Genomic DNA, 24,758 nt, shown 5'->3' on the forward strand with positions numbered 1-24,758 from the left:
AAAGAAAAGGGAGGGGGCAGGAATAAAAATAGCAAGTCTTATGTATATTTTGCCATAATAAAAAAAATAGTCATTTGTTTCCATTTCAAGTCAAAGTCAATATGTTATATTAAAAGACAACCCTTTACAGTCGCTGACATCCCTTTGTCTTAATTTTTAATTGCTAATTATATGTAGAGGGCACTTTGAATCCTAGGTTTTAGTACTAGACATGAAACTCAATAATTTGTGTGTAAATCTTTAATTTGGAAAATTCCAAAGGACAAAGCATAAAGTATCACATGGACTATGTGAATCCTTGCAAAGATACAGGTTGGAATGGCTTCTACTGTGAATAACTGGGACAACTCCAGTATTGTCCGATAGGACATTAACAGAATGAGAATAAGCTTTACTTTTCATTTATTTATCTGTGTAATTTTATGTATTCACTTATATTTATCAAATATCAGTAATTTAGCCAGGAGTCCTCCTCCTTCCTCTAATCTTATAAAATTCCTCCATTGTTTGATAACGTGAAAATTGATTTTCACTCAGTTCTGCTGAATTCCACCCAGGTGGCATTTGCTGCCCTCGCAGTAACTAGGGGCGCCTGGCTTGGGGCAGTGCTAATGAGTATGTCCATACCACCCTTGCCCCAATAGCAGGAACTCATCGACAGCATCAGTCGCAAACTGCAAGTGCTCCGGGAAGCCCGGGAGAGCCTGCTGGAGGATATCCAGGCCAACAATGCACTTGGTGACGAGGTGGAGGCCATCGCAAAAGATGTGTGCAAACCCAATGAATTTGACAAGTTCCGGATGTTCATCGGGGACCTGGACAAAGTGGTGAACCTTCTGCTCTCGCTGTCAGGCCGCCTGGCCCGGGTGGAAAATGCCCTCAATAATTTGGATGACAGTCCATCTCCTGGTGACCGGGTATCTATAGACACATCCAGCTGGGAAATGGGAACAGGGCAGTCTTGTGGGAAGGCTGTCCTTGGGGTGTTGGGAAAGTCAGCTCTTTGAAGCCTAGCGCTGTTTATATGTGGCCTGTCCACCTCCCAGTGCAAGATGCTATTGAAATATCCAGTGCTCACCCACCCACCTTTCCTTTTAATGTAGGGAAAGAGAATGTTAGATGAAGGGAATGGGGGTAGGAGTACAAAGAATTGAGCCATTGTCACTGGGCTGCAGAGCTGCTGGGAGCCCTCCCAAAGAACTTTGTCTCTCTTTGACATCTTTTTATTTATTCCCTCTGATCATTACTCACAATAATCTCTCCTTGGAACCCATGTCCATGGGCGGAGATTTTTCTCCTCCTGACTCAGCTGTTGATGGTGTTTTATGATTGCTGCTGCTGTGATTTAGCACCAGTGTGTCCAGAGGTCTAGAAAGAAGTAAAGGGCTTGTCCAACATTTCTCCCAGTCCTGAAGTGTGCTGCTCTGGGGACATTTCTCACTGGGTCTTTTAATTATATTATATGCAAAATAAGGGGAATAATATCTACCTTGTTGGCTTTACCTCATAGGATGAATATCAGAAAAGCATCTAATTTCATTGTTTGCACACAGTTGGCCTTTAAAATAATCACCCTTATGATTAATAAAATGCCCACCACCCCGTCCATCTCAGTAGCTTCCAGGCACTGATGAGGCCTGCTGATTTTTTACAACCTGAACTGCAATCCTTGAACCAATTAACATCTGTTTACCTTTTGATTGGAATGAATTGGCCTGACCTAGTCTCTTTCCATGAAAATATACCGTCTCCTCCTTCCACACACCCGAGGACCCGGGTGTTCCACTGAAGCTGGCAGGACACTGTGAGTGCTTGTTGCTGTGGGCATTCCTCAGGAGTAGCATGCTGAGGGCTGTTCCTGGTTTGGGACACTGTTTATTGTGATAATTCCTCTTCACTGACTTTTTTTGTGTTTGGCACCTTGCAAAGTGCCTTGTGTTCTTTCCTTTGGCCACTGTTCAGCACCCACTGCAACAGCGCAAAGCAACAGAACAGATATGCTGGTGCTTAGGTAAAAGTCAGGAACTCCGGCTGGGGGTGTCACTCAATGCTACAGCCTGTGCCTGGCTTGCATGAGCTTGGCCCAGAGTCCATCCCCAGCACCAGAAAAGAAAGGAAGAAACTTGCTCCTTGAAAGTGAACGTTGGCATCTGCCAGCCTGAATATGAAGACAGAGAAAACGTTCATCTCATCCTTTCTGAGTTTTCCTTCAAGTTGGAGGGGGTAGGGAAGCTAGCTGTGTTCTGTGAGCAGAGAGAGCGATTGTGAGTGTCATGTATTGGGAACAGGGTCTCCTGGTTCCCAAAAGAGGGCCCTTGTAGGAAGTGACGGGACTGATCCCAAGGCCTCTTTTAGTCCTCCCTTCTATCCTACTCTGCTCCTTACTTTGTCCTTGTCTGGCAGTACACTCACAGGCTCTCTCTGGCACAAGGTTTAGAAATCCCACTCTGGAATTTCTTTAGGCCATTTCCCTTTCCCCACATTGCCCACAGTGTTGTCAGGAGATGGCTTTGACACCGAATCCCCAACTTGTTTGCCCCTTATGAACATCTCAGAAGTCTGAGTTTCTGGTCACCTGATTACCCTTTTTCTCGTCATGATTTCTGTTGACTGTTCAAGGCAGACAGGAAGGAATGAGGCAGACAGTGGCAGGAGACCCACAGGGACCCCTAAGCCGCTCCCCAGAGGACTGAGGCAAGAGCCTGCCACAGCCTCAGGGCTCATGCTGCCCATTTCCTGAACATTTCTGTGTGGATTCCATTGGATAATCTGATGGACAGCTGTGGGACCAGCCCCCCCAAAGCTGCCTGGTTTTCAAGGGGTTAGCTGGAACCCCTGCCTTAGTCCTGGCCCTCAACAGACTTCTTTCTCTCCCTGTCCCTCAACAGCAGTCGCTGCTCGAGAAGCAGAGAGTCCTCATCCAGCAGCATGAGGATGCCAAGGAACTCAAAGAGAACCTGGACCGCCGCGAGCGCATCGTGTTTGACATCCTGGCCGCCTACCTCAGCGAGGACAGCCTGGCAGACTATGCGCACTTTGTGAAGATGAAGTCGGCCCTCATCATTGAGCAGAGGGAGCTGGAAGACAAAATACACCTCGGGGAAGAGCAGCTGAAGTGCCTGTTTGACAGCCTGCAGCCCGAAAGAGGCAAATAAGAGACCTGTCCCCAGCAGAGGTCAGACACAAATCCTTCAAGCTCCGTTCCCAAGGATGCAAGTGGAAACCCCAGCCTGTATTTATGTCCCGGAGCGAGATTCCTCCGTATAGCACAGTGGCTAGTAGAAAAGCAATAATGTCCGTGTTTGTGTGGGATGTTTATTTAATTTTTTGATTTTGCTTTGGAATGCTGAGCAGAGTTTGTATCATGCATGACTCCACACGAAGCTGGGCTCTGCTGGCTGGCGAGGCCCCATGGAGGACGTGGGCTGGGCCTGCGGTACATGCACGTGGTCATTTTCAGCAGTGGGCCTGCCGTTCCTCCTGTCCTCGGATGCCAAACCAGCTCCGGGAAGTCACCAAGCATGTCCTGGGGGTGCCTGAGAGGGGAGATCCTGGCGCACTTCTCTTGTGACTCACCCGGACACGGGCTGCTGTGTTTTGTCCTTGCTCATCCAACAGTGTGGTCATTTGTTGTCTCTATCATCTGATGATGTTACCTGACCCAGCAAAACTCATGATGATGATGATGATGCTGATAATTTATTAATGTATGGGAAAGGTGAAAGGTTTCCTAATGGTTAAAAACCAGCTGTGAAATGAACAACCTACATGTTGGGTGCATTCATTCGAAGATTAAAATTGCCACTTAAATCGCATGCATGCTTTAAAACACACCCACACACAGAACAAATACCTGTAGTTCTCACTGACATCAGTATAATGTTTTCCAGCCAAGTAAAATTACGTGGTTAAAAGTATGTCCAGTAATAATGTTCTTGTTAGTTTCCCAAAACCTATGGAATATTTTTAAATGACTTTTCCACCCAGAACATTAACTTTGTGTGCATATGATCATTAATGATAATTGGCTTGTTTTCTCTTTTGTCCTCCAAGTCTGTTGTTGCCTGAGGGCTGCATTCCTTATACTGGAAGACTTCTTCCTCTGGTTTTTCAGAGGTTCTGTGGACTGTCTATTCCCACACTTGATCTTTTTCTGCCACAGTGTTTAAAGATTCTGTGCCCTATGTCTTGGTTGTAAAGAGAGTCTTACTCATTAAAACAATACTCATGCCTGGATTCCCAATTGACAAGTCATAGACTGGGAGAAAACACTTGCAAACCATGTCTCTGACAAAGGATTTGTATCCAGAATGTACAAAGAACTCCCCAAACCGAATGGTAGGGGGAAAAAAAAGGCCCAATTTAAAAAGTGGGCGAAAGACTTGGGCACACACTTCACCAAAGAGGATATGTGCATGGAAAATAAGCACATTGAAAAGATTCTCAGTCGCTGGTGGTTTGCTTATTACTTACTTATTTTATGTAGTAATTGTAGATCTGGTGTGTTTCCTCAGAACATCTTCACTGGACTAGATGCATGGTTAATGGTAAGCAAGTCCCTCGGATGACTTGATGTTTAGGGGATATTAGAGCATTTATTTTATCAAAGGATCCTTTGAATCTTAATTTCCCCTTAATCCCTTAAAAGAAATTTCTAGCAGGTGCAGGAGTTCCTCTGTCATCAGTGACCATAGCCTTCCCAAAACACATATTCACACACCCACACGTATGTGCTCATGCACACGTGCGCATGTCTTAAAGAACCTGAATCCACACTTCCTGAGCCAGAATTGCTGAGCTGGGCTTCAGAGGCACTGTGTTGATGCCATAATGCATTCTGTACAGCAGAGTCCAAACTGGCCAGCTTCCACGATGCAGGCAATAAACCTTGCCTTTGCGGCATCCTACACATGCCCAAAGACTGAAGGCCTCTTCAGAAGTGTTTGTTCCTGTTGAATTCAGCTACTTCTAACTTGAAACGTCCCCGCCCTGCCATTGTTCTGTGGCATCTTGCCCCTTCCCACCTGGTGGCCCCTTGCTGTGGATGTCAGTCACGGCAGACAAGCCAAAGCTGACTGTCCATAGACCCCCTCAAGTGATTTTAGAATGTTGTATTTTTAATTTAGACAAAGCTTTTTACCTGTGATCCTTTCCCCTCACATACAGTATTGTGATCATTTTAATGATATGTGTGTAAAATGTGAAGAATCAAATGTGTGTGTCTGCACCCAGCCCTTTTGTGTCTTTTTTAGGACTTTCTTCTACGTAGCAATACATAGTGCTCTAGTATCCTTTTGGTAAAGCACACATAATCACAACTTTCTCATCTGTAACCCTGTTTGCCTCTTAAATGTCTGGTTAGCGGGGACCCAAAGATTCCAGTGAGCGGTGTACATATCTTGTATATAGTGATGTTCTTACATATAAAAACAATCTGGTGCTATTGATTGGCCCTGGGCATTCGTAGGTGGTGGCTGATCCTCACCCTCTGTCGTAGCACAGCTGTGGGACGCTCTGTGTAGCGAGCTTTCTTTTGGTCAGGGGTGTTGTCTGCGGCTTGTGTCCAGCAGTCCACAGTGGCAAATGTGTGCAGATTTCATGCTTGACACTTTCTATCAACAGATCATCTTGCTTGATTTTAACTAAATAAATAATGTCTCTTTGAGTGAATGGAGCATGTCTTTGATTTACCTATGTTGCAGATTTTTTAAAAACATCAGAATATTGGGGTGTAGCTCATTTGTAGAGCACATGGGAGTCATGTCAAGATCAATCCCCACCATCAAAAGAAAAAAAACACACACACTCTTATATCTTCACCATGTATCAGATTCTTAAGCCATTTGAGTAAACTTTAGTATTGACTGTATGCTTGTATCTTGCCTATCTGGTTAAGGCTAATCTGTTGTAGTCAGAAAAAGTGTGAAACACAGGTTGTATCAATTAGCTCTTGCATCAATACTGGTGTGTAACAAGTACTATGAAATCTCAACAGTGTAGAGTGTACAGTATTGACTTAGCTCACATGTTTGTAGATCAGTGACTGATCCAAGCTGGGCTCTACACCACGGACCTCTCCTCTTCCTCCTGGTACCAGCAATCAGGCCTGGGCATGGCCTTGGCAGGTACATAACAGAACAAGCCCAGTCATGAACGTGCTTGTTATGGCTTTGGTCATGTCACACCTGCTGACTTTCCAGTAACCAAAGCACATCCTATGGAGTGGCTCCAAAGCCACAAAGACAGTTTCTCTGGAGCAAAGCCACCTGTGTCACTACTTAAGTTGCATCGACATGAGCAGGTGTCCTAGCATCTTTGAGCCCCTGTTTCCTCTCTGATTGGACATGTCCTGCTTTGACATTAGTGTGTTGCTGTGCTTGGAACCAGTTAGAGAAGTGCTGTCCAAGCTGTGATTTGAGTAGTACCCCATTTTCTGTAGGGGATACTTTCCAAATCACCACCCTCAGCCCATTAGTGGCTTCCTGAAACCACAGATAGTGGTTTAGACCCTGGAGGTGAATTCATGAGTCTTGAGTTGTTTCTCAATAGTTGTTACAGAAAAATAAACATTGCAGGACAACAAAGAGCAGGCAGAGTTGCTTACCACCTCAGCCAGAAACCAGCACTGAATTAGTTTCCTGTGACTGCTGTAACAAATTGCTATAAACTTAGTGTTTTAAAACATTGTTACCATTCTCAAGATCAGAAGTCTGTCAAGTCTGACATCAGCCTTACTGAGCTAAAGTCAAGGTGTTGGCAGGGCTGTCCTTTGAGACTCTGAAACAATTTGTTTGTTTCCAGCTTCCAGAGACTGCTCCATTCCTTTCCCATGGCTTCTTCCTACACTTACCAAGTTTGCCGCTTAGCATCTTAATTCTCTCCAGCTGTTTCCATTGTCTCATCTCTTCCACCAGGAGACCCTCCTACTTCCCTCTTAAAACAATGCTTATGGTGTCAGGGAGCCCACTCAGAAAATCCAAGATAACACCCCATCTCAGCATCCTTAATTTAACCATCCTGCTGCGAGAGGTAACATATCCACACAATCTTCCCTTCTTCTCATGCTTCCCCCCACATTTCTCCCTTTTGCTTTTTACTGTTTAAGAAATCAGACATAGGCTGGCCACATGTTTTTGCAATCTGCTTTTTTACATAGCAACATTTGGAGTGATTTTCTTGATAGTTCAGTATAATGACTTGCCTATTTTAAGGGCCTAATATGGCTTATTGGACTTATATTCTAAGTGTATCTAAAAGGATTTTTCCCCTTTTTGTCCTAGTTATAATTTGTCTCATATCTTCATACATAGTTCTGATCATTTGCTTGGGATAAATTCCTTATCGTAGAAATACTGTGAACAAAGCATTCTCATGGAATTTTGACTTCTGTTTAACATTCAGTCCTGCCTTGCTGATGTACTTTGCCTACTTCACAGCTGTGTTTCCTACAGAAACTTCACTTGAAGCCATCTCCAATCTTAGAAGTCTATTTCTCACCAATTAGGGCTCTCCTTCCATGTATTCATGTCTTTTCCATGTATTCATGTCTTACCCATGTGGACATGTTTCAAACAGGCCTATGATTCAAGACCCAAACCAGAAGGAGATTGTTTCCCATGAGTTGAACAGTATGTTTCCTGATGTGGTGTTGGTGGGCTTTGACATATAGATGCCACTCATCATTGCCTTTTCATATTACTTATTGTGATGGGGGGGTGGGGATTGTGCCCAGGGGCACTGTACCACTGAACTTGGCCCCCAGCCCCTTTTGATTTTTTGAGATGGGGAGTCTCATTAATTGCCAGGGCTGGCCTTGACCTTGCAATCCTCCACCTCAGTCTCCAAGATGTTGGGATTACAGGCATGTGTCACTTCACTCTGCTGCCATTGCCTTCAAATAGATGGCCTTACTGCTGAGTACTGTGGGCATGCCTATAATCTCAGTGACTCAGGAGGCTGAGGTGAAGGATCTCAAGTTCCAGGCCAGCCTTGGCAGCCATCAACATCCTTCTTAAAATTTTTTCAAAGGGCGGGGGTGGGTGGGAACTGGGGATGTAGCTTAATGGTAGAGAGTCTTTGGGTTCAATCCCAAAACCACAAAATAATTTAAAAAATAAAAATGACATTACCTTCAAGCCTGTTAGAAACAATTCTGGGCAAGAGGCACAAGAAAGTGATGGGAGACATTTCAGTCAGATCGTCTTGGAAGTAGACTCCTGTGATCCATTAATACACATACCCACCCCCATGAAGGCTAACCGATCACAAGGACCCATGATGAAGACAAAAAAAAAACAAAGACAGCACCCGGATCCATAGAGTGACGGCAGCTACCCTGCCATTCGTGAACTAGCAAGTGAGAACTTGGAAGGTGAGACAATAGGTGGTAGAATGTGACAACAGAAGGTGGAACAGAAGGTCTTGGACCTCCTTATCCATGGTGTGGATGGGACCCCATTGCTACCTGGACCAACAAGCCAGCACGAATAGCCAGGAGGGACCTAAGAGGAGCCTCATCCTTATCCTGCTGGCCCGAGTCACTGATCATCATCCTGAGCTTCCAGTTCAATTGAAGAGTATGCCGCTGGTTAGTACAGATTTGTCCTTTATTGTATATTCTTGTGTGTGTGTGTGTGTGTGTGTGAGAGAGAGAGAGAGAAATATACACAACATAACATTCACCACTTGGACCATTTTTAAGGGTATGGTTCAGTGTCATGAAGTACATTTACATTGTTGTGCAACTGTTACCACCATTCATCTCTAGAACTTTCTGTCCTTCCCCAAACGAAACTGTATTCCCATTAAATGCCATCTCCCCATTCCTTCCTGCCCTGACCCAGGGTAACCACATCCTACTTCCGGTCTCTATGGATGTGAGTCCTTCAGGCGCCTCATTTAGGTGGAATCATTTGATGATCTTCTGTGACTGCTGTTTCACTTAGTACAATGTCCTCCTGGTTCGTCCATGTGTCAGAATATTCTTCCTTTCTTAGGCTGTAAGTAGAAATGATATTCTATTATCCGTACACATGATCTCTGAGTTAGGATTTTGATTTATGATGGTTCAGCTTGTGGTTTGACGACTTTATTAGGATGTGAAAGAGATGTGTTCAGTAGAAACTAGACTTTGCATTTTGAACTTGGATCTCTCTCCTTGGCTAGCGGGACATGGTAGGATCTCTACAGTCCTCCCTGTCCTGCTCCACCTGCATGCAGGGGGTGTTGCTTTCATCACTGCCTTGTGAAACACCTTAGCCACCCACTCCCATGACTCTCCTGAGGAAACTATCTGAATGCACTCATCCTCCTTTGGCTTTTCTGAAGGAGGACTGGGGCTGGAATGCAGAACAGATCTGTAGCTGCTGCTGATTTGAGTTGAGCACAAAGTGACTTTTTTAATGGTGTTTGAACAACACCAGTGGACTCCTTCCTACCTCTCTGCCCTCCCCTCCTGGTCCTGGAACTTCAGAGGGAGCCCACAGCTTTAATTTATGAACCAATTTTCCTTTCCCTCAAACATTCTCCAACTTCTATGCATGTGCCAACTGAGGCAGCATCGAAGTCCCTGGCTTCCACACACTTGAATCTCCCTCTTGAACAACCAGTTCAATGACCTTGCACATTTAAATGCTTCCTGGCAGCCCCCACCACTCAAGGCAGCCTCTAGCATCATCACAAAAGAAATGCTAATGCACAGTCTGAAACCCACTCAGCCTCACTCTCAGATCCCCAATGATGTGCCAGTTAAATTGTCCCTTCAAAATAATTTGTTCAGGATTATCTGGCCAAAGAGAATGATGGCTATAAAACATGGTACCTGTCAGGATCATTCTATTAGAAGGGATTTCTGATAACAGAAATATATTTCCCTCCCTCCCTCCCTCTCTCTCTCTCTCTCTCACACACACACACACACACACACACACACACACACACACACACAAGAATATACAGATGGCTGCAATGTCTGTTCCTGCCTCCCCCTTTTTTCATCCCACACCTGCAACTCTCTGCCTTATGGATTAACTGTCAGTTTTGACCTTGCCCTTCAGGGCATGTCCCAAGCATACAGTGGTCTCCCTCCATCCCATATCTAACACTTGGACTCTTCCTTTTGGTTTGGTTAGGACAGCGTTCCCTCTGAGAACTTCTCCTGTCCCACCTGTGCTTCCTGTCTCCATCTCCTCTCTCCTGTAGCTTGTGTTAGTACTTGGCTTGTAATGCCCGTTTGATCTCCATTTTTCACTTAAAAGAATCTCCTTCCAGGACGAATCTTCCTTGAGTGGGACATGTGAGCTGCTCCTCGATGCTTCCCAGTGCCCAGGGAGGTACGTGCACATAACATAATAGATTTCCACAAATGTTTCCCTTTCTACATCTCTTAAGGACGCCAGCTGTGTTTTATTGAGGTCCTCCTTAATGACCCCATTTCAACATCATTACTATTGTAAAGACCCCATCTCCAAGTACACTCACATTCTGATTGCCTAGGGACTATGACTTTGACGTATCTTTTTAGGGGACACAGTTCAACCACTAATGCTGACATGTAAGTTCTTGTGAGAAATACAGACAGTATGGAACAGGTGTGAAGCAAAGGGACTCACCCCACTCTGGTGTGTCTGCAGTTTTCAAGGAAGAAGGCAGGGAAAAGGAAGCAACTGGGCATCACCATGAAGGAGGCCAAGTGCCAGCAGGCAGGTAGTCATTCTCTGTGGCCAGTGCCTGCCATGCTGCTCTCACTAGAGGGAATCAGGAGCCGCTGCTGCATCTAGGAAGTCCACCATTCCTACATCCATTCACCCACGCTTTCTCTGCACCAAGCAATGTCTATAGATTGCTGCACAGTAATGAGTAAACAGGTAAGAATGAGGAAGACCAGAAACAAGGAAGGAAGGAAACAAATCCATACATCTGGGGTGGTGACAAAGTGAAGCAGGGAGGGAGTGGGGAGCACTGTCTTAGGAAGTGCCATTTCTGAAAGACAGGTGAGGAAAAGCCCAATTAAGAAGAAGCTGTTTGAAAGAGATGAGGCCCAGAGAGAGCCATGGAGTTTGTTAGGGCATATTAAGTGTGCAATACCTATTTGACAATCAAGTGGAGATGTCAGGTGGATGGGTGTTAGGCCAGAAGTCCAAGAAGCACAAATGAGCTTAGTTAAATCCCCAGTGCCAGTCAGCTTGATGAGCCATTTTCCTAGTGGATGTTAGTCAAACTAAGGCATTTGGTTTATAAGCCCCTGGAACCCTGTGAAACTAACACCAGTCAGCCCTGTTTAGCATGTCGACACAATTCAATTGGGTCCTGTTGTTCTCCAGCAAAAGGAACCGGGACTCTTTAAAAGAATAATGATTCCTTCCTCTGTCAAGTCACAGGACATTACAAGCATTAACCTGTGATACTGGAAAGTAAAGAAGTGCTCCAGAAAGAATACAGCTATGCCCATCTCATGAAAATAGAATGGAGACTGGTAAACTAGAGTAAAGGGACTTGAGGAAAGAAAGAGGGAAAGGGAAGGTTTAGGGAATCAAAGTGGCCAAATTAAATTGTTCTATTGTCTGCATGTACAAATATGTAACAATTCTACAATTATGTATAATAACTGTAATTGACCAATAAAAAAGTGTATCTAAAATATATACATACACAGGAGCAAACATGGGAAAATCTCCCACTGGCCAAAGCTGACACAAGTCAAGAGATAGAATAAACAATGGTAGCATTGAATTTTAACCTGGAGAAGAAAATAAATAGCCATAAGTTCATACTGACATCAACAACTAAAAGGGAGACAAATGATGATTCTTTCTTACAGAAGGAATTGATAAATGTAAGGCCTAGAAACAGAAAATCACCATTAGAAAATCACAACAATTGGGAGGCTGAGGCAGGAGGGTAGCAAGTTTAAGGCCAGTCTGGGCAACTTAGCAAGACCCTGTCTCAAAATAAAAAGGGCTGGAGAAGTTCAGTGGTAGAGCACTTGCCTAGTATGCATGAGGCCCTGGATCTGATCCCAAGTATTATGAAAAAAGAATACTGCAGTAATAATTGTTTTAGGAAAGATTCATCAATGAATGCTAAAGTTAGTTTGTAAAAGAGAAGAAAGGATTTGCTAATGTCAAAATAATTCCCCCAGCGGGGCTGGGGATGTGGCTCAAGCGGTAGCGCACTCTCGCCTGGCATGCGTGCGGCCTGGGTTCGATCCTCAGCACCACATACAAACAAAGATGTTGTGTCCGCCGAAAACTAAAAAATAAATATTAAAATAATAATAATAATTCCCCCAAGACAGTTATTAATTACAAGAGGAAGATAAGATGCAAAGAAAGATAAATTTGTAATGGAGAAATCAGCAGGCACCTCCTTGGCCATGAGACCATCACCAACAATAAGACATAGAATCATGGACCCTGGATATGATGCACTGGGAAGGACACATGTCCGTCCTGGCCTGTCTTAACAAAAATGCTAATGTTCATTTCGGTCATAAAGAAACATCTGGCAAATAAAAAAACTGGTGGGCATTTTACAAAATAACTAGCAAACTTTAAGAATATTGAGACCAAGCAAACATAAGGTGGGATTCTGTATTGGGTCCTCAACTAAACAAAAGAGGGGAGAGTGATGGAATTCAACCTGTATCACAACAATTTACCATCCAGGTTTTGGTAATGGTATCATGGTTACTTAACATCTTAATGTTAAGATCTCTATTTGGGGAATAGCTGGGTAAAGATTAATAAGAATTCTCAGGTCTATTTTGCAACCTTTAAATAAGTTTAAACTTTTTTTCTTAAAAAAAAAAAAATCAAGTTTTAAAAGTCAACATTAGTCCCAGCTTTCCAATGAAAAGCCTAGGTTGAGATGGTAAACCTAGTAACCATCTGGCCTACCCAAGTCGTTGCCTAGGTATCAGAGGTGGTAATGGAAGATGTAGCTGGAAATAGAATCATTTGAAATCCTTGATTAATGGTACCTTGAGAATATAGGGTTTGGACTCAAGTCTCCACAACTGCATTAGTCCATAAATGTACATATTGGCCTTGTTTTCTCACTGGTGAGTTGTGGATTTGCCCTGGGATGACAGTACTCAGCAGTGAAGTCTCTCAAGGTCAGAAGACACGGAGCTACTATTAATGATATCAGAACAAATCCCAAGGGAAGTCACTTGGTTGGGGGAGAAATAGAGATAAGCAATAGCAGAACATTCAAGAGAGACCACCCGTAGGGCTGACTCCCCTCTTTGGGAAAGTCCATCTGTTATGGTTTATATATGAGGTGTCCCCCAAAAGCTCATGGGTGAGACAATGCAAGAATGTTCAGAGGTTAAAGATTAGATTATGAATTTTGTGATCTAATCAGTGGATTGAACCATTAATATGGATTAACTGGGTGGTAACTATAGACAGGTAGGGCGTGGCTGGAGGTAGAGGATCACTTGGGATGTGCATTTAGGGTTTATATTTTGTCCTTGATGAGTAGAACCCCCTCTCTGCTTCCCAGTCTTTGTGTTCTGAGCTACTTACTTTCCTCTGTAATGCCCTTCTGTCATGATGTTCTACTTCATCTTGGGCCCAGAGATATGGAGTTGGCCGACCATGGACTGAACCTCTGAAACTGTGAGCCAAAATAAACTTTTCCTCCTCTGTATTGTTATTTTCATTTTTTTCTGTTTGTCACAGCAAAATAAAAACTGACTAACACACCATTTCCATATTTGTTTGAACACAATGAAAGCATGGAAATTGAATGGAAAAACTTTCATCTGTCCAACGTGGTTTTAACTCTTAAAAAATTAAATGCCAGAAGACATACTGTTGGGTTTGTTAAATAGTCAGTTCTCTCTCAAATTGGTTCCTGATAAATCCAATGATTTATCCAACTCAGTAAAAGTCTGATAGAATGATTCCAAGTCAATGATGACCTGCATCCCCTGACCCTGCCTCAGTGGTCCTATAGCCAATCCCCTCACACCCCAGCTATGACATCAACTGTCAGCATGTTTTGTGATCCACATATTTACACATCTTCCCCTCACTGACCAGCAATTCCTAGAGGGACCATGTTTTTGAGCACATGGCAGCTGTGTGCCCTTGTGCACACAGGCATGCCACCATGTTGCATTTAAATGCTGCCTCTGAAAATGAGGATGTCTTCAGGTCTTTTCTTTTCCCCTGAGAGTTACATTCTTTTCATTTTATAAATAGCTGGCTTCAAGTTAATGACATTTGTGGAGTCCTGGTGCACATTCCTCCACTCCTGGGCACATGGAAAGGGTACCTTTAAATAAAAAGGTAAATAAAATAAAATAATAAAGCCCATAAAATACACACTTTTCCCCCAATAGAGCATTGTTTGTATGTGGCATCTCTTCACTGCTGAAAGATTGGAACACAAAAGAAGTTGTAGGAAAAAAAGTATTTACAAGAGACAACATTTGGAAGTCCTGCTTTCCAAAGTTTTACACGTGTATGTGTGGAGGCAGGTAAGAAACAAAAACACAGGCCATGTACAGTCACATAAATGAGGATATACAATATACATGTCTGTACATTCTTTTGCATCCTTTTTCTTACTTAGTATATAATGAGGATTTCCTGTTATTAAAACATTTTTGAGGATTTCCATGTTGAATTATGGAATTTACTTAAGAAGTCCCCATTGCTTCACATGCCAGTGGCCTCCCGATTTTCCTTATTCCTGTTGTCAATGACACTACTGGGAACATCAATGCCCAGGCACTCTGACCCCACTTCTTGGATTTGTCCATCCAAACTGGTTCCAAGAAGTTGGAGATTGACATATTCCTTAATTCTCTCCTGTTTTAACTCTCGGTAAGTATTATAAAGAATGGATTACTGTAATATATCCTAAGTACTAAAGTATCTGTATGTACTAGAATTAATTAATCCTCTATTGCTTGACAACTTTTTTTAAAATATTTGTTGATTGACCTTTATTTATTAATTTATATGTGGTGCTGAGACTTGAACCCAGTGCCTCATGCATGCCAGGCAAGGGCGCTACCGCTGAGCCATAACCCCAGCCCACTTGACAACTTTTTAATGAAGTATTTTTATTGTATTCTTATTTCAAAATAATCATGCTCATGACAGACATATCTAAAAGTACTGAATGTCTACGCAGTATTAAAAATCATAATCTTAGACTGTGGAAATAGCACAGTTGGTAGAGTGCTAGGCTAACATGCACTATGCCCCAAGTTCAATTCCCAGCATGACATAAATAAATATTTTAAAAAATCATAATCTGAGTGTCATAAACACTATCAAGTGAAAAAAACCAGTCCACACCTGAATGCCTACCACATGGTTCCCATTTTGAAAAACAGGCAAAATTATTAAAATGGTTAGGATGCATACTGAAGTGATACAACTATAAAGAAAAGCAAGGAAATGGTAAATGGATGGAGTTGTAGAACATCATGAAAGTGAAGAAAGCCAATCCCCAAAAACCAAAGGCTGAATGTTTTCACTGATAAGTGGATTCTGATCCCTAATGGGGATGGGGGGTGGAGCGTGGGAGTTCCATTGGAGGAACTTTAGATAGGGCAAAGGGGAGGCAGGAGAAGGGAGGGGGCGTGGGGGTAGGAATGAGATGGACATCATTGCCTTAAGTACATGTATAAAGACATGAATGGTGTGACTCTACTTTGTGCACAACCAGAGACATGAAAAAGTGTGCTCTATATGTGTAATATGAATTGAAATATATTCTACTGTCATGTAGAACAAATTAGAACAAATTAATTTTAAAAAAATAGAAGGAAGTGGTATATTACATAACTTTATCAGAGTGGTAGCTATATGGCTGTTTTCCAAGTGATAAGTCATTAAGGTATGCATTTAGATTTTGTGTGCTTTTCCATATATTTGCAATGCTTCACAACACCAATAGCTTTAAAAACCCCTCATAATCCTTGAAATCCTTTAAAAATTTCTCTTAGTAACAGCATATAGCCTTCCAGTGGTGTAATTCATGTCTATGATTATATTAAAACTACTATTTTGTAACATGCTGTTGGTGTATTGTGAGCATCTTCCTTTTGGTCACATAAAATGATGACTAGAATGGCTATAATCAAAAACTCTACAAATACCAAATATGGGAGAAGACATGAATAAACTGGAACCTTCATACATTGTTAGTGGGAGCATAATGGTGCAGCCAATACCTTAATCATTTCTAATGAAAAGTTACATACACAATTACATATGACCCGCCAATTCTACTCCTCAGCATCTACCCAAAAGAAATGAAAATATGTGCATAGTTTTATATATTCATGTTTACAGTAACATTAAGACAGGCAAAACATGGAACCCATTTTTAGGGAATTCAATCTAAATTCAATTTAATCTAAATTCTAATTTAAATTCTAAAAATGACGAATGAGTGAACAAATTATGGTATGTCCATGCAAAGGAATACTACTGGATACTAAAAAGTGATACACTTACACATGCTATAGCAGGGTGAACCTTGAAAACACTGTGCTAAATGAAAAAAGCCAAGTACAAAATATTATAACTTGTATGATTCCATTGATTTTTTAAAATTTATTTTCAGATACTGATGGACCTTTATTTTATTCATTTATTTATATGTAGTGCTGATTATCGAACCCAGTGCCTCACACATGCTAGACAAGCACTCTACCATTGAGCCACAACACCAGCCCCTCCACTGATAGGGGTTTTTTTTTTTTTTTTTTTTTTTTTTAGTTGAAGATGGACACAATACCTTTACTTTATTTGTTTATTTTTATGTGATGCTGGGAATCGAACTCAGTGCCTCACGCATGCTAGGCAAGCGTTGTACCACTGAGCCACAACCTCAGCCCTCCGAGAGTTTTAATGTTGGCACATAGCTCGATAGAGTGGCTGGAAGTATAAATGATTTAACTAATTGTTAGACATAAAGTAGTTTCCTGTTTTTCAGTATTACAAAGAATGCTGTACTGACCATATCTGTGAATAATGTTTTGGGCAGACTTGATTATGACTTTGAACCAATGCTCAGAAGTGGAACTGATTGAGGGTTTGTATATTTTAAAGCTCTGGGCAAATGTTGCCACATAGCCCTAAACAAAGTTTGCTCAACCTGCACTCCCAGCAGCTGATTGAGAGGGAAAATGCCTCCTTTCTTGAATATATTCCTTCTGTCTGAGTACTGTTCCCCCATAGGGGGCTATCCTAGCCAGAGGATCCTACACTCATGATGCCCTGTATTTGTTTGCAGTTGAACTATATATGCTGTTGCCATGGTCTGGCTCGTCAGTAGTGCCAATTGCCAAGTAGCGGGCTTTGCTATTGCCACTGTAGGATGGATCCTGTCTGGCATTTCCATGGGCCTCGTGGAGTGGCGAATGTGGTACATGAACCACCCCCTTCTCGCCTCCTCTGGTGTTACCTGTGTGGGAATGTGGAGAGTATGCATTTACAACCATGAAAGTAACACCAGCAAAACCAAAATGTGTTACCGATACACCTACCATGATGACTTCCTTCCACCCAACATTTGTGTTGGTCAGCACCTCTTGCTGGCTGCCAACATCCTGGGGCTCTTGGGGAAAGCCTTTATCGTCCTTGCCCTGAGGAATGTGTACATGGGAATCCTTCAGAAGAACGTTACCTGCAATCCATTCGTTGCTTCAGGAATTCTGAACATCACTGCTAGCGGCTGTATCTTAATTGTTGTGCTCTGGAATTACTATTCCATCATAAGCATGGAGGGGATTGAATTCCCTTCGTCTTTCCATGTGCCCTTCAAGCCAGATGTTCAGGAAGTTGGGAGTGCCCTTATAGTGGCAACACTAGCTGCCTTCCTGTTGTTGTTAAGTGGGATAATTTTCCTTTCTTACACTTTCCCCCTGGACATCCAAGTGCATCCTGAGGTTTGAAAAATGAATTTCCAAGTTGTATGGACTTTGCAAATCCATTATTTCCAGAAGGTTATGGGAAGTATTATCTGAATGTTCTACAATCTACAATTGACAGAATGTCTTCGTGACCATTGTATTCTGAATTTTTGTTTTTCTCTCTTAGTTTTTTTTTTTCTTTTTTGAGTGTTTGCTCTTTTTTTTTTTTTTTTTTGGCAGCACTAGACAAAACCCAGAGCCTCACACATGCTAGTTAAGTTCTCTACCATTGAACTACCTCCCCAGTCCCCCAATTAAAAAAATATATATATTTTTTAGACAGGATCTCATTAAGTTGCCCAGGTTGACCTGTAACTTGTGATCATTTGGCCTCAAAACTAGCTGGGAGGGTAGGGGCTGTAGCTCAGTGGTAGAGTGCTTGCCTAGCACGTGTGAGGCCCTGGGTTTGATCCCTAGCACTGCATAAAAAATAACAATTAAAATAAAGGCATGCTATCCATCTACAACTGAAAATTTTTTTAAATATTAAAATTAAAATAAAACTAGCTGAGATCACAGGTGTGCAATACTACTTCCAGTTTTGGATTTTGAACTCACATAGTTGTTCTCAAGTTTCCATTATGGAAATTATCAAGTGTATTCAAAAGTAAAACAATGATGGTTCCAATTTCAATAATTATCAGTCTATGAACAGTATAATGAATCCCCGGGAATAGGTATTTTACTCATAATTACTTCAGTACACATTCCTGTGCACAAGCAGGAGGAGGGGCTCAGCCCTGCTTGGCAGCTGCTTTCTTCATGGTAGCTAGGACATTGCTCCATTCCTCTCACTTTCTCTTGGTGCAGATGTGTGAACCCAGGAGTGCTTAACCCCTGAGCCACATCCCCTCTTTTTTATATTTTAAGTAAAATGTAAAAAAGAGACAAGGTATCACTAAGTTGCTTAGGGCCTCACTGAGGCTGGCTTAGAACTTGTGATCCTCCTGCTTCAGCCTCCCAAGCAACTGGGATTACAGGCATACAGCACTGCACTCTTCTTGATGAACCTGAGGGTTCGTTTATCCTTAGAGTCTTGGAACAGCTTCATGGTGTACCACTTGTGCTGGACAAAGCCATATACCTCTCCAATCACATTCCACCCAAACTTAGTGAGCTGGGTGAGATGCCTGCAGCAGCAGCTATACCTCAAAATGATCATATTCTTGTGGCTTTATAGTTCTTCCTGAGGGCCCATGGCCATCGGTCGTGCAGAGACATGGCTGCTGGTCTTCAATGACTGCCATGGCAGAAGTTTCAATATGCATTTTGAAAAGATAAGACCCCTTTCTCCTCTTCCTTCTCCTCCTTCCACCCTTCCCCCTCTGCATGTGGTTTTTCCATAACCATGTTGCTACTGTCAAACCAAAAAAGTTTTCAGTAATTTCTTAAGGTTCTCAAATACTGGATCAATGTTAGAATTCTCATGATTGACTCATAAGTGCTTTTAACAGTAACTTGGATTTCTATATGTTCAAACTGTTGCACTCATTTACAGTCACTATTCCTTTTTCTCTTTCTTTCTTTCTTTTTTTTTTTCTTCTTTTTTTTTTTTTTTTTTTTTTTTTTGATACCAGAGATTTAACCTAGGGACATTTTACCACTGATCTACATTTCCAGCCCTTATTTTATTTTTTAATTTAGAAACAGGATCTCACTAAGTTGTTTAGGGCCTTGCTAAGTTGCTGAGGCTGGCCTTGAACCTGTGATCTTCTTGTCTCAGCCTACTGAGTCACAGGGATCATAGGTATGTGCTACCACGCCCACGATTTGTTGATCAAGTTGTCCCATCTTTGGCAGTGGAGCCACAGGGGCTTGTGTGTTCTCTGGCATGTCTGTGTTGGTATTTTTAAGATTAAAAAAAACTTTATTCAAGACAAGTTAATATACTATTTACGAAACAAGTCTTCACTTTATCAATAAAATTCATTCTAGAAAAAAAAAATGGTATTCCTGAGTAATGAAATGGTAAAGAGAAGGACATAATAATATGTTCAACAACTGCATTGACTAACTAACTACATGCTGTTAAAATTAAAGCATATGTATTTACACATAATTTTCTTTTATTCCAGTGGTTCTTAACCTCATGAAGATTCTCTCCAGAATAATGTCCATTTGCACATAATTATGCACAGGTTCACAACACTCTTGGAACTTATTCATTATGTTATGGCGAGATTGCAATAAATTACTGAGTCAATTTTAAAGCAGGAGATGGAACCATCTTTATCCACCAGCTGGCAGGCCAACAGGCAAGCTGCAAAATCTACATTCTTTAACTCCCTCCCAGGGTTTGAGTATACCTTTTATAGTCCAAAACCATATTAATCATAAGTGGCTGTTGCTATGATTCAAAATCATAAACAAATGTCATGAGATATAAAATCATAAGCAGAAGGGAAAGTGGGTCAAAATGACCCTAGTTTAGTACAAGTTAAAGAATGTCTAGACAATCAATCTCTGACAGGTCCAAGAAAAATGGGAACCAAGGACAGAGCAATTTTACATTGTATAAGAATTGCCATTTGTGTTGCCAAACATGCTATGCTAAGCAAGTGTTGATGGGTACAGAGGCGGGGCTTTCCCATGGGAGAAGCATTTTTTGCATGACGTGGAGTCTCAGGGTAAAATGTTTGGTCATTACCCATATAGCCTGGCCCATAACAATTAGACTTTCAAAATAAGTGACAATTTCAAAAATTCATTCTTTTTTTTTTTTAATGTACAAGTTGGAAATTCCCCCCATCTCCTAATCTTCAGTTATTTATTTATTTGTTTACTTGTGTTATGGTGCTGGGGATGTAACTCAGGGCCTCACACATGCTAGGCATGCACCAGTTTTACATTGCCTTTACCAGTGAAAAACCCACCGAGAGTATTAATGAGTACAGGTACATCCTGCTAAGTACTACATTAACATTTGAGAGTAAGAGTAATTTTAATAAGCTGAAATTGATGCTTCAGTCCTTTTCCTTTCCTCCAATAAACATGACAAAAACATGTTGGGTTGAGAGGGCAGGATTTGACTGCAGAAGCACTGTCTCAGGAGTGCAGCTCATTCTAAAGGCAGGGAGGTCTTGGAGATATCTCAAGGATCTGACTCACATAGTCTGCACAGTGGCAATGATATGACAGTGGATCTCATGAGTCTTCTTCTGGTTTGACTTCAAGAATAATTTATTTAAATTATATTTCTGTAACACTTTTGATGGCACATAATTCACATACCATAAGACTTACTCTTTAAGTGTGTAATTCAGTAGTTTTTAGGTCATTCCCTGCATTGTACAGCCATCACCACTAACTGCAGAATAGTTTGTCACTCCTAGAAGAAACCCCATACACATTGGTGGTCCCCATTAGTCTCTGAGACCTTCTCAGGTGTATTTTACACATGACATGCCCAAGATGTTGAATAAGCCATGTCTTTCCTTCAGTGAGCCCTGGACTTGGAAACAGGATTTAGAAACCACACTTTGGGCACTGATGGTGCTTATTCTACTGGGTTGGCATTACATCTAGGTCTTTTTAGCAGTCAAATTAGGATACATGAATATTAAACAAGAATAAAAACATTATAAACTGGGTGCGGTTGCACACACCTGTAATCCCAGTGGCTCGGGAGGCTGACGCAGGAGGACAGTGAGTTCAAAGCCAGCCTCAGCAAAAGCGAGGTGCTAAGCAACTCAATGAGTCCCTGTCTCTAAATAAAATACAGAATAGGGCTGGGGATGTGGCTCAGTGGTCAATCCCCAATACCAAAAAACAAAAAAAAAAAAAGAATATAAACATTATAATATGACTTTTCAATTCAACCTTACAGAATTTCAATTGATCTGCCATTATATACTGCATTTCTTTCTCTCAGATTAAAAACTTGACAATATTAGCACAATTATTTATTAGTTTTATTCTACAATGTACAAAGTTGAAGAGTAATGTTAATAATATCATTATTAGCCGTAAGATTACTAGATAAAGCTTTGGGGGTTTACTTTCTTTTTTATGGTGCTGGGCATGGAAAACAGGCCCTTGCATATGCTAGGCCATGTGCATTACCACTAAGCAACACTCTCCAGATCCAAGTTGAGGGTTTTTTGAAGCTCCATTTGTCTCTAAAATTAATTTTGTTAGATATAAATAGCCAAAATAGTGCAATCTGAAGTTATTTGGCATAATAGTCTTCATTGTATGGCTCTGTCACTAACTTGATTTTAAAAAGTCTAGTCATTTTAGCTTGTTTTCTGCTTTTATGGAATGCTTTTCTTTTCTTGATAAGGCTTCTTTTTTAGTATATGAAATGTTTACATAATTCAAAGTCAAAATTATATAATCTGACTGGACTCTGTGGTGCATACCTATAATCCCAGTGACTCAGAAGGCTGAGGCAGGAGGATCACAAGTTCAAACCCAGCCTCAACAATTTAGTGAGACTCTCAGCAACTTAGTGAGACCCTGTATCAAAATAAAAACTTAAAGGCACTGGGGATATAGCTCAGTAGTGAAAGTGCACCTGGGTTCAATCCCGTGTGTGTGTGTGTGTGTGTGTGTGTGTGTGTATACACACACCTGGTTTATTCTGAAAAAAGTCTGAGTAAATTTTTGTTCCTATCCCCTGTCTATTCAATCCCATCAGGTAACTTTAGAATTTTTGTTTTATCTTCTAGTACTTTATTTTGCAAAACACTATCATAATATACATATTGTTTGGTGCAATGCTTTTTTCACCTAATAAATTCATAGAAATTACTCTATATCAGTGTGTAGATATCTTATTGTTTTTATGGCTACATAGAATTCCATCATGTGGGCGTACCTTAGTTTATTCAACCAGCTATATATGTGTATATAATTAATTGTGTGTGTACATATAACTGTGACAATATCTTTTTGTATTTATGCCTGTGTATCTTTGGGATACATCCCTAGCATGGCTGTATCAAAGGGTCAGTGTATCTGTAACTTTAAAAAATTGCTAAATCTTCTACTCTGGGGGTGATTCATTTTGCACTTCTATGAGAAATCTATGAGACTGTCTGCTTCCTGGCAGCCTCGTCAAAACAGCGTATTATAAAACTTCTGAATTGTTCTTAAGCATGGTAGGTGAGAAATGATATCTAGCATCATTTGTGTGTGTGTGTGTGTTTGTGTGTGTGTGTGTGTGTGTGCTTGCTGAGGATGGAACCCAAGGTCTCACACATGCTAGGCAAGTGCTCTACCAATGAAATCCTTCAAACATCATTTTGTGTTTGTATGTGTGTGTGTGTGGAGGGGTACTGGGGACTGAACCCAGGGGTCCTGTACTGCTGAGCTTCATCCCTAGCTCTTTTTATTTTATTTTCAATTTTTTGTGGTGCTGCAGATTGAACCCAGGGCATCATGCATGCTAGGCAAGCACTGTGCCACTGAGCTACATACCCTTTTCTTATTTTTAGTTTTTGAGTCAGGGTTTCTCTAGGTGGCCTAGGCTGGCCTCAAACTTGCGATCCTCCTACCTTAGCCTCCCAAGTTGCTGGGATTACAGGTATAATCCCATTGCACCTAAACACAATGCCATTTTATACAAGGGTCTTGAGTATCCGCAGATTTTTTTTTTTTTTACGGGAGAGGTGCTGGTCCTAAAACCAATACCATAGGGATACTAAGGGACAATTGTACTTGAATGATTTCATTTTTACTGTAATCGTTTGGAATTTATACTGGTATATACTATTAGATATTAGGTAAAATTTTTCTTTTTCCAAGTCTCCTCTTATACAAATATCAGTTAATTTTTAAAAATCTATTTTTTTCAGTGATTTGGGATGTTGCTCTTTTTCATATACTGAATTTCCATAGATACTGAGTTCATTTCCAGGCATTCAATTTGAATTTTAGTGTATTTATGCATTATTGTTTCAATACTACAGTGTTTTAAATTTTGGAGACTGCATCATCAATCAGGGTTCTCCAGAGCCAGAACATACATACATACATACATATATATATATATATCTCAATGATAGAGATGGGGCCTGAGAAGTCCCCCAACAGGCTATATGCAAACTGAGGACTCTGGGATGCCAAAGTTGGAAGTGTGGCTCATTCTGAGCCTGAAAGCCTCAGAACCAGGGGGCATTGGGAGCTGCTGATATAAATCCAAGACCCTAGATTTCTGATATGCAGTGGCAGAAGAAGATTGTCCCAGGTCCAGGAGAGAGAACGCATTCACCTTTCCTCTGCCTTTGCATTGTATCTCAGTCCCCAGCCGACTGACAGTGCTTCCTACATTGAGGGTGATCTTCTCCATGCAGTCCACTAATTCATGTATCAATCTTTAGAAACAACTTCACAGACACACCTAGAAATACTAGTTTACCAGTTTTCTAGATATTCCTTGATCCAGTCCAATTGGCACCTACAATTAACCACTATATATATTTATTTTAATATTATAGGAAGGTTCATTGTGCAGCCCATGCTTAGCATGTGAAAGACCCTAAGTTCAAGCTTCAGTACCAAAAAGTAAAAACCAAAAATAAAATAATAGGTATATTATTTGTGTGTCCTATTCCCTCCCCACCCTTAGGACTTTCTCAGTTGTTTTGGCTTATTTTTCTATATGGACTTTATATTCATCTTGCCTTGCTCCAGGGTAGGGAAAAAAAAACAGCATTTTAAAAATTAGGATCATGTCTTTCCCTTTGTTCAAATCTACTTTTCTTTAAGGTGGTTTTGTTTGTATTGGGCTACTTTCAGTGAGGCAATTATAAAAAAAGATACTAGTACACTTGGGTTCAAGCATGAATGCAAGTTTTCATTTATCTTGTTT

At 41.3% G+C, this 24,758-nt stretch overlaps 2 protein-coding genes across 3 annotated transcripts in view; both read left to right on the forward strand.

Moving 5' to 3' along the window:
• Window positions 1-5,631, forward strand: part of Shroom2 (shroom family member 2) — a 133,077-nt gene extending 127,446 nt beyond the window's left edge. Inside the window, exons 9-10 of one of the 2 annotated variants that reach the window (XM_071606471.1) lie at window positions 645-917; window positions 2,889-5,631. In XM_071606471.1, coding sequence (XP_071462572.1) covers window positions 645-917; window positions 2,889-3,155 — 540 coding nt within the window. In that variant the 3' untranslated portion in view covers window positions 3,156-5,631. The remainder of the gene's footprint in view (window positions 1-644; window positions 918-2,888) is intronic. The other variant, XM_071606472.1, reaches the window with a different exon arrangement.
• Window positions 5,632-17,287: 11,656 nt separating this feature from the next.
• Window positions 17,288-17,926, forward strand: Cldn34 (claudin 34). The gene has a single exon (XM_027954007.1). It carries the CDS (start codon window positions 17,288-17,290, stop codon window positions 17,924-17,926), a length of 639 nt encoding a protein of 212 aa, XP_027809808.1.
• The last annotated feature ends 6,832 nt before the right edge of the window (window positions 17,927-24,758 follow it).

This window comes from Marmota flaviventris, chromosome X, assembly GCF_047511675.1.
Source record: "Marmota flaviventris isolate mMarFla1 chromosome X, mMarFla1.hap1, whole genome shotgun sequence".
Taxonomy (NCBI): Eukaryota; Metazoa; Chordata; class Mammalia; order Rodentia; family Sciuridae; genus Marmota; species Marmota flaviventris.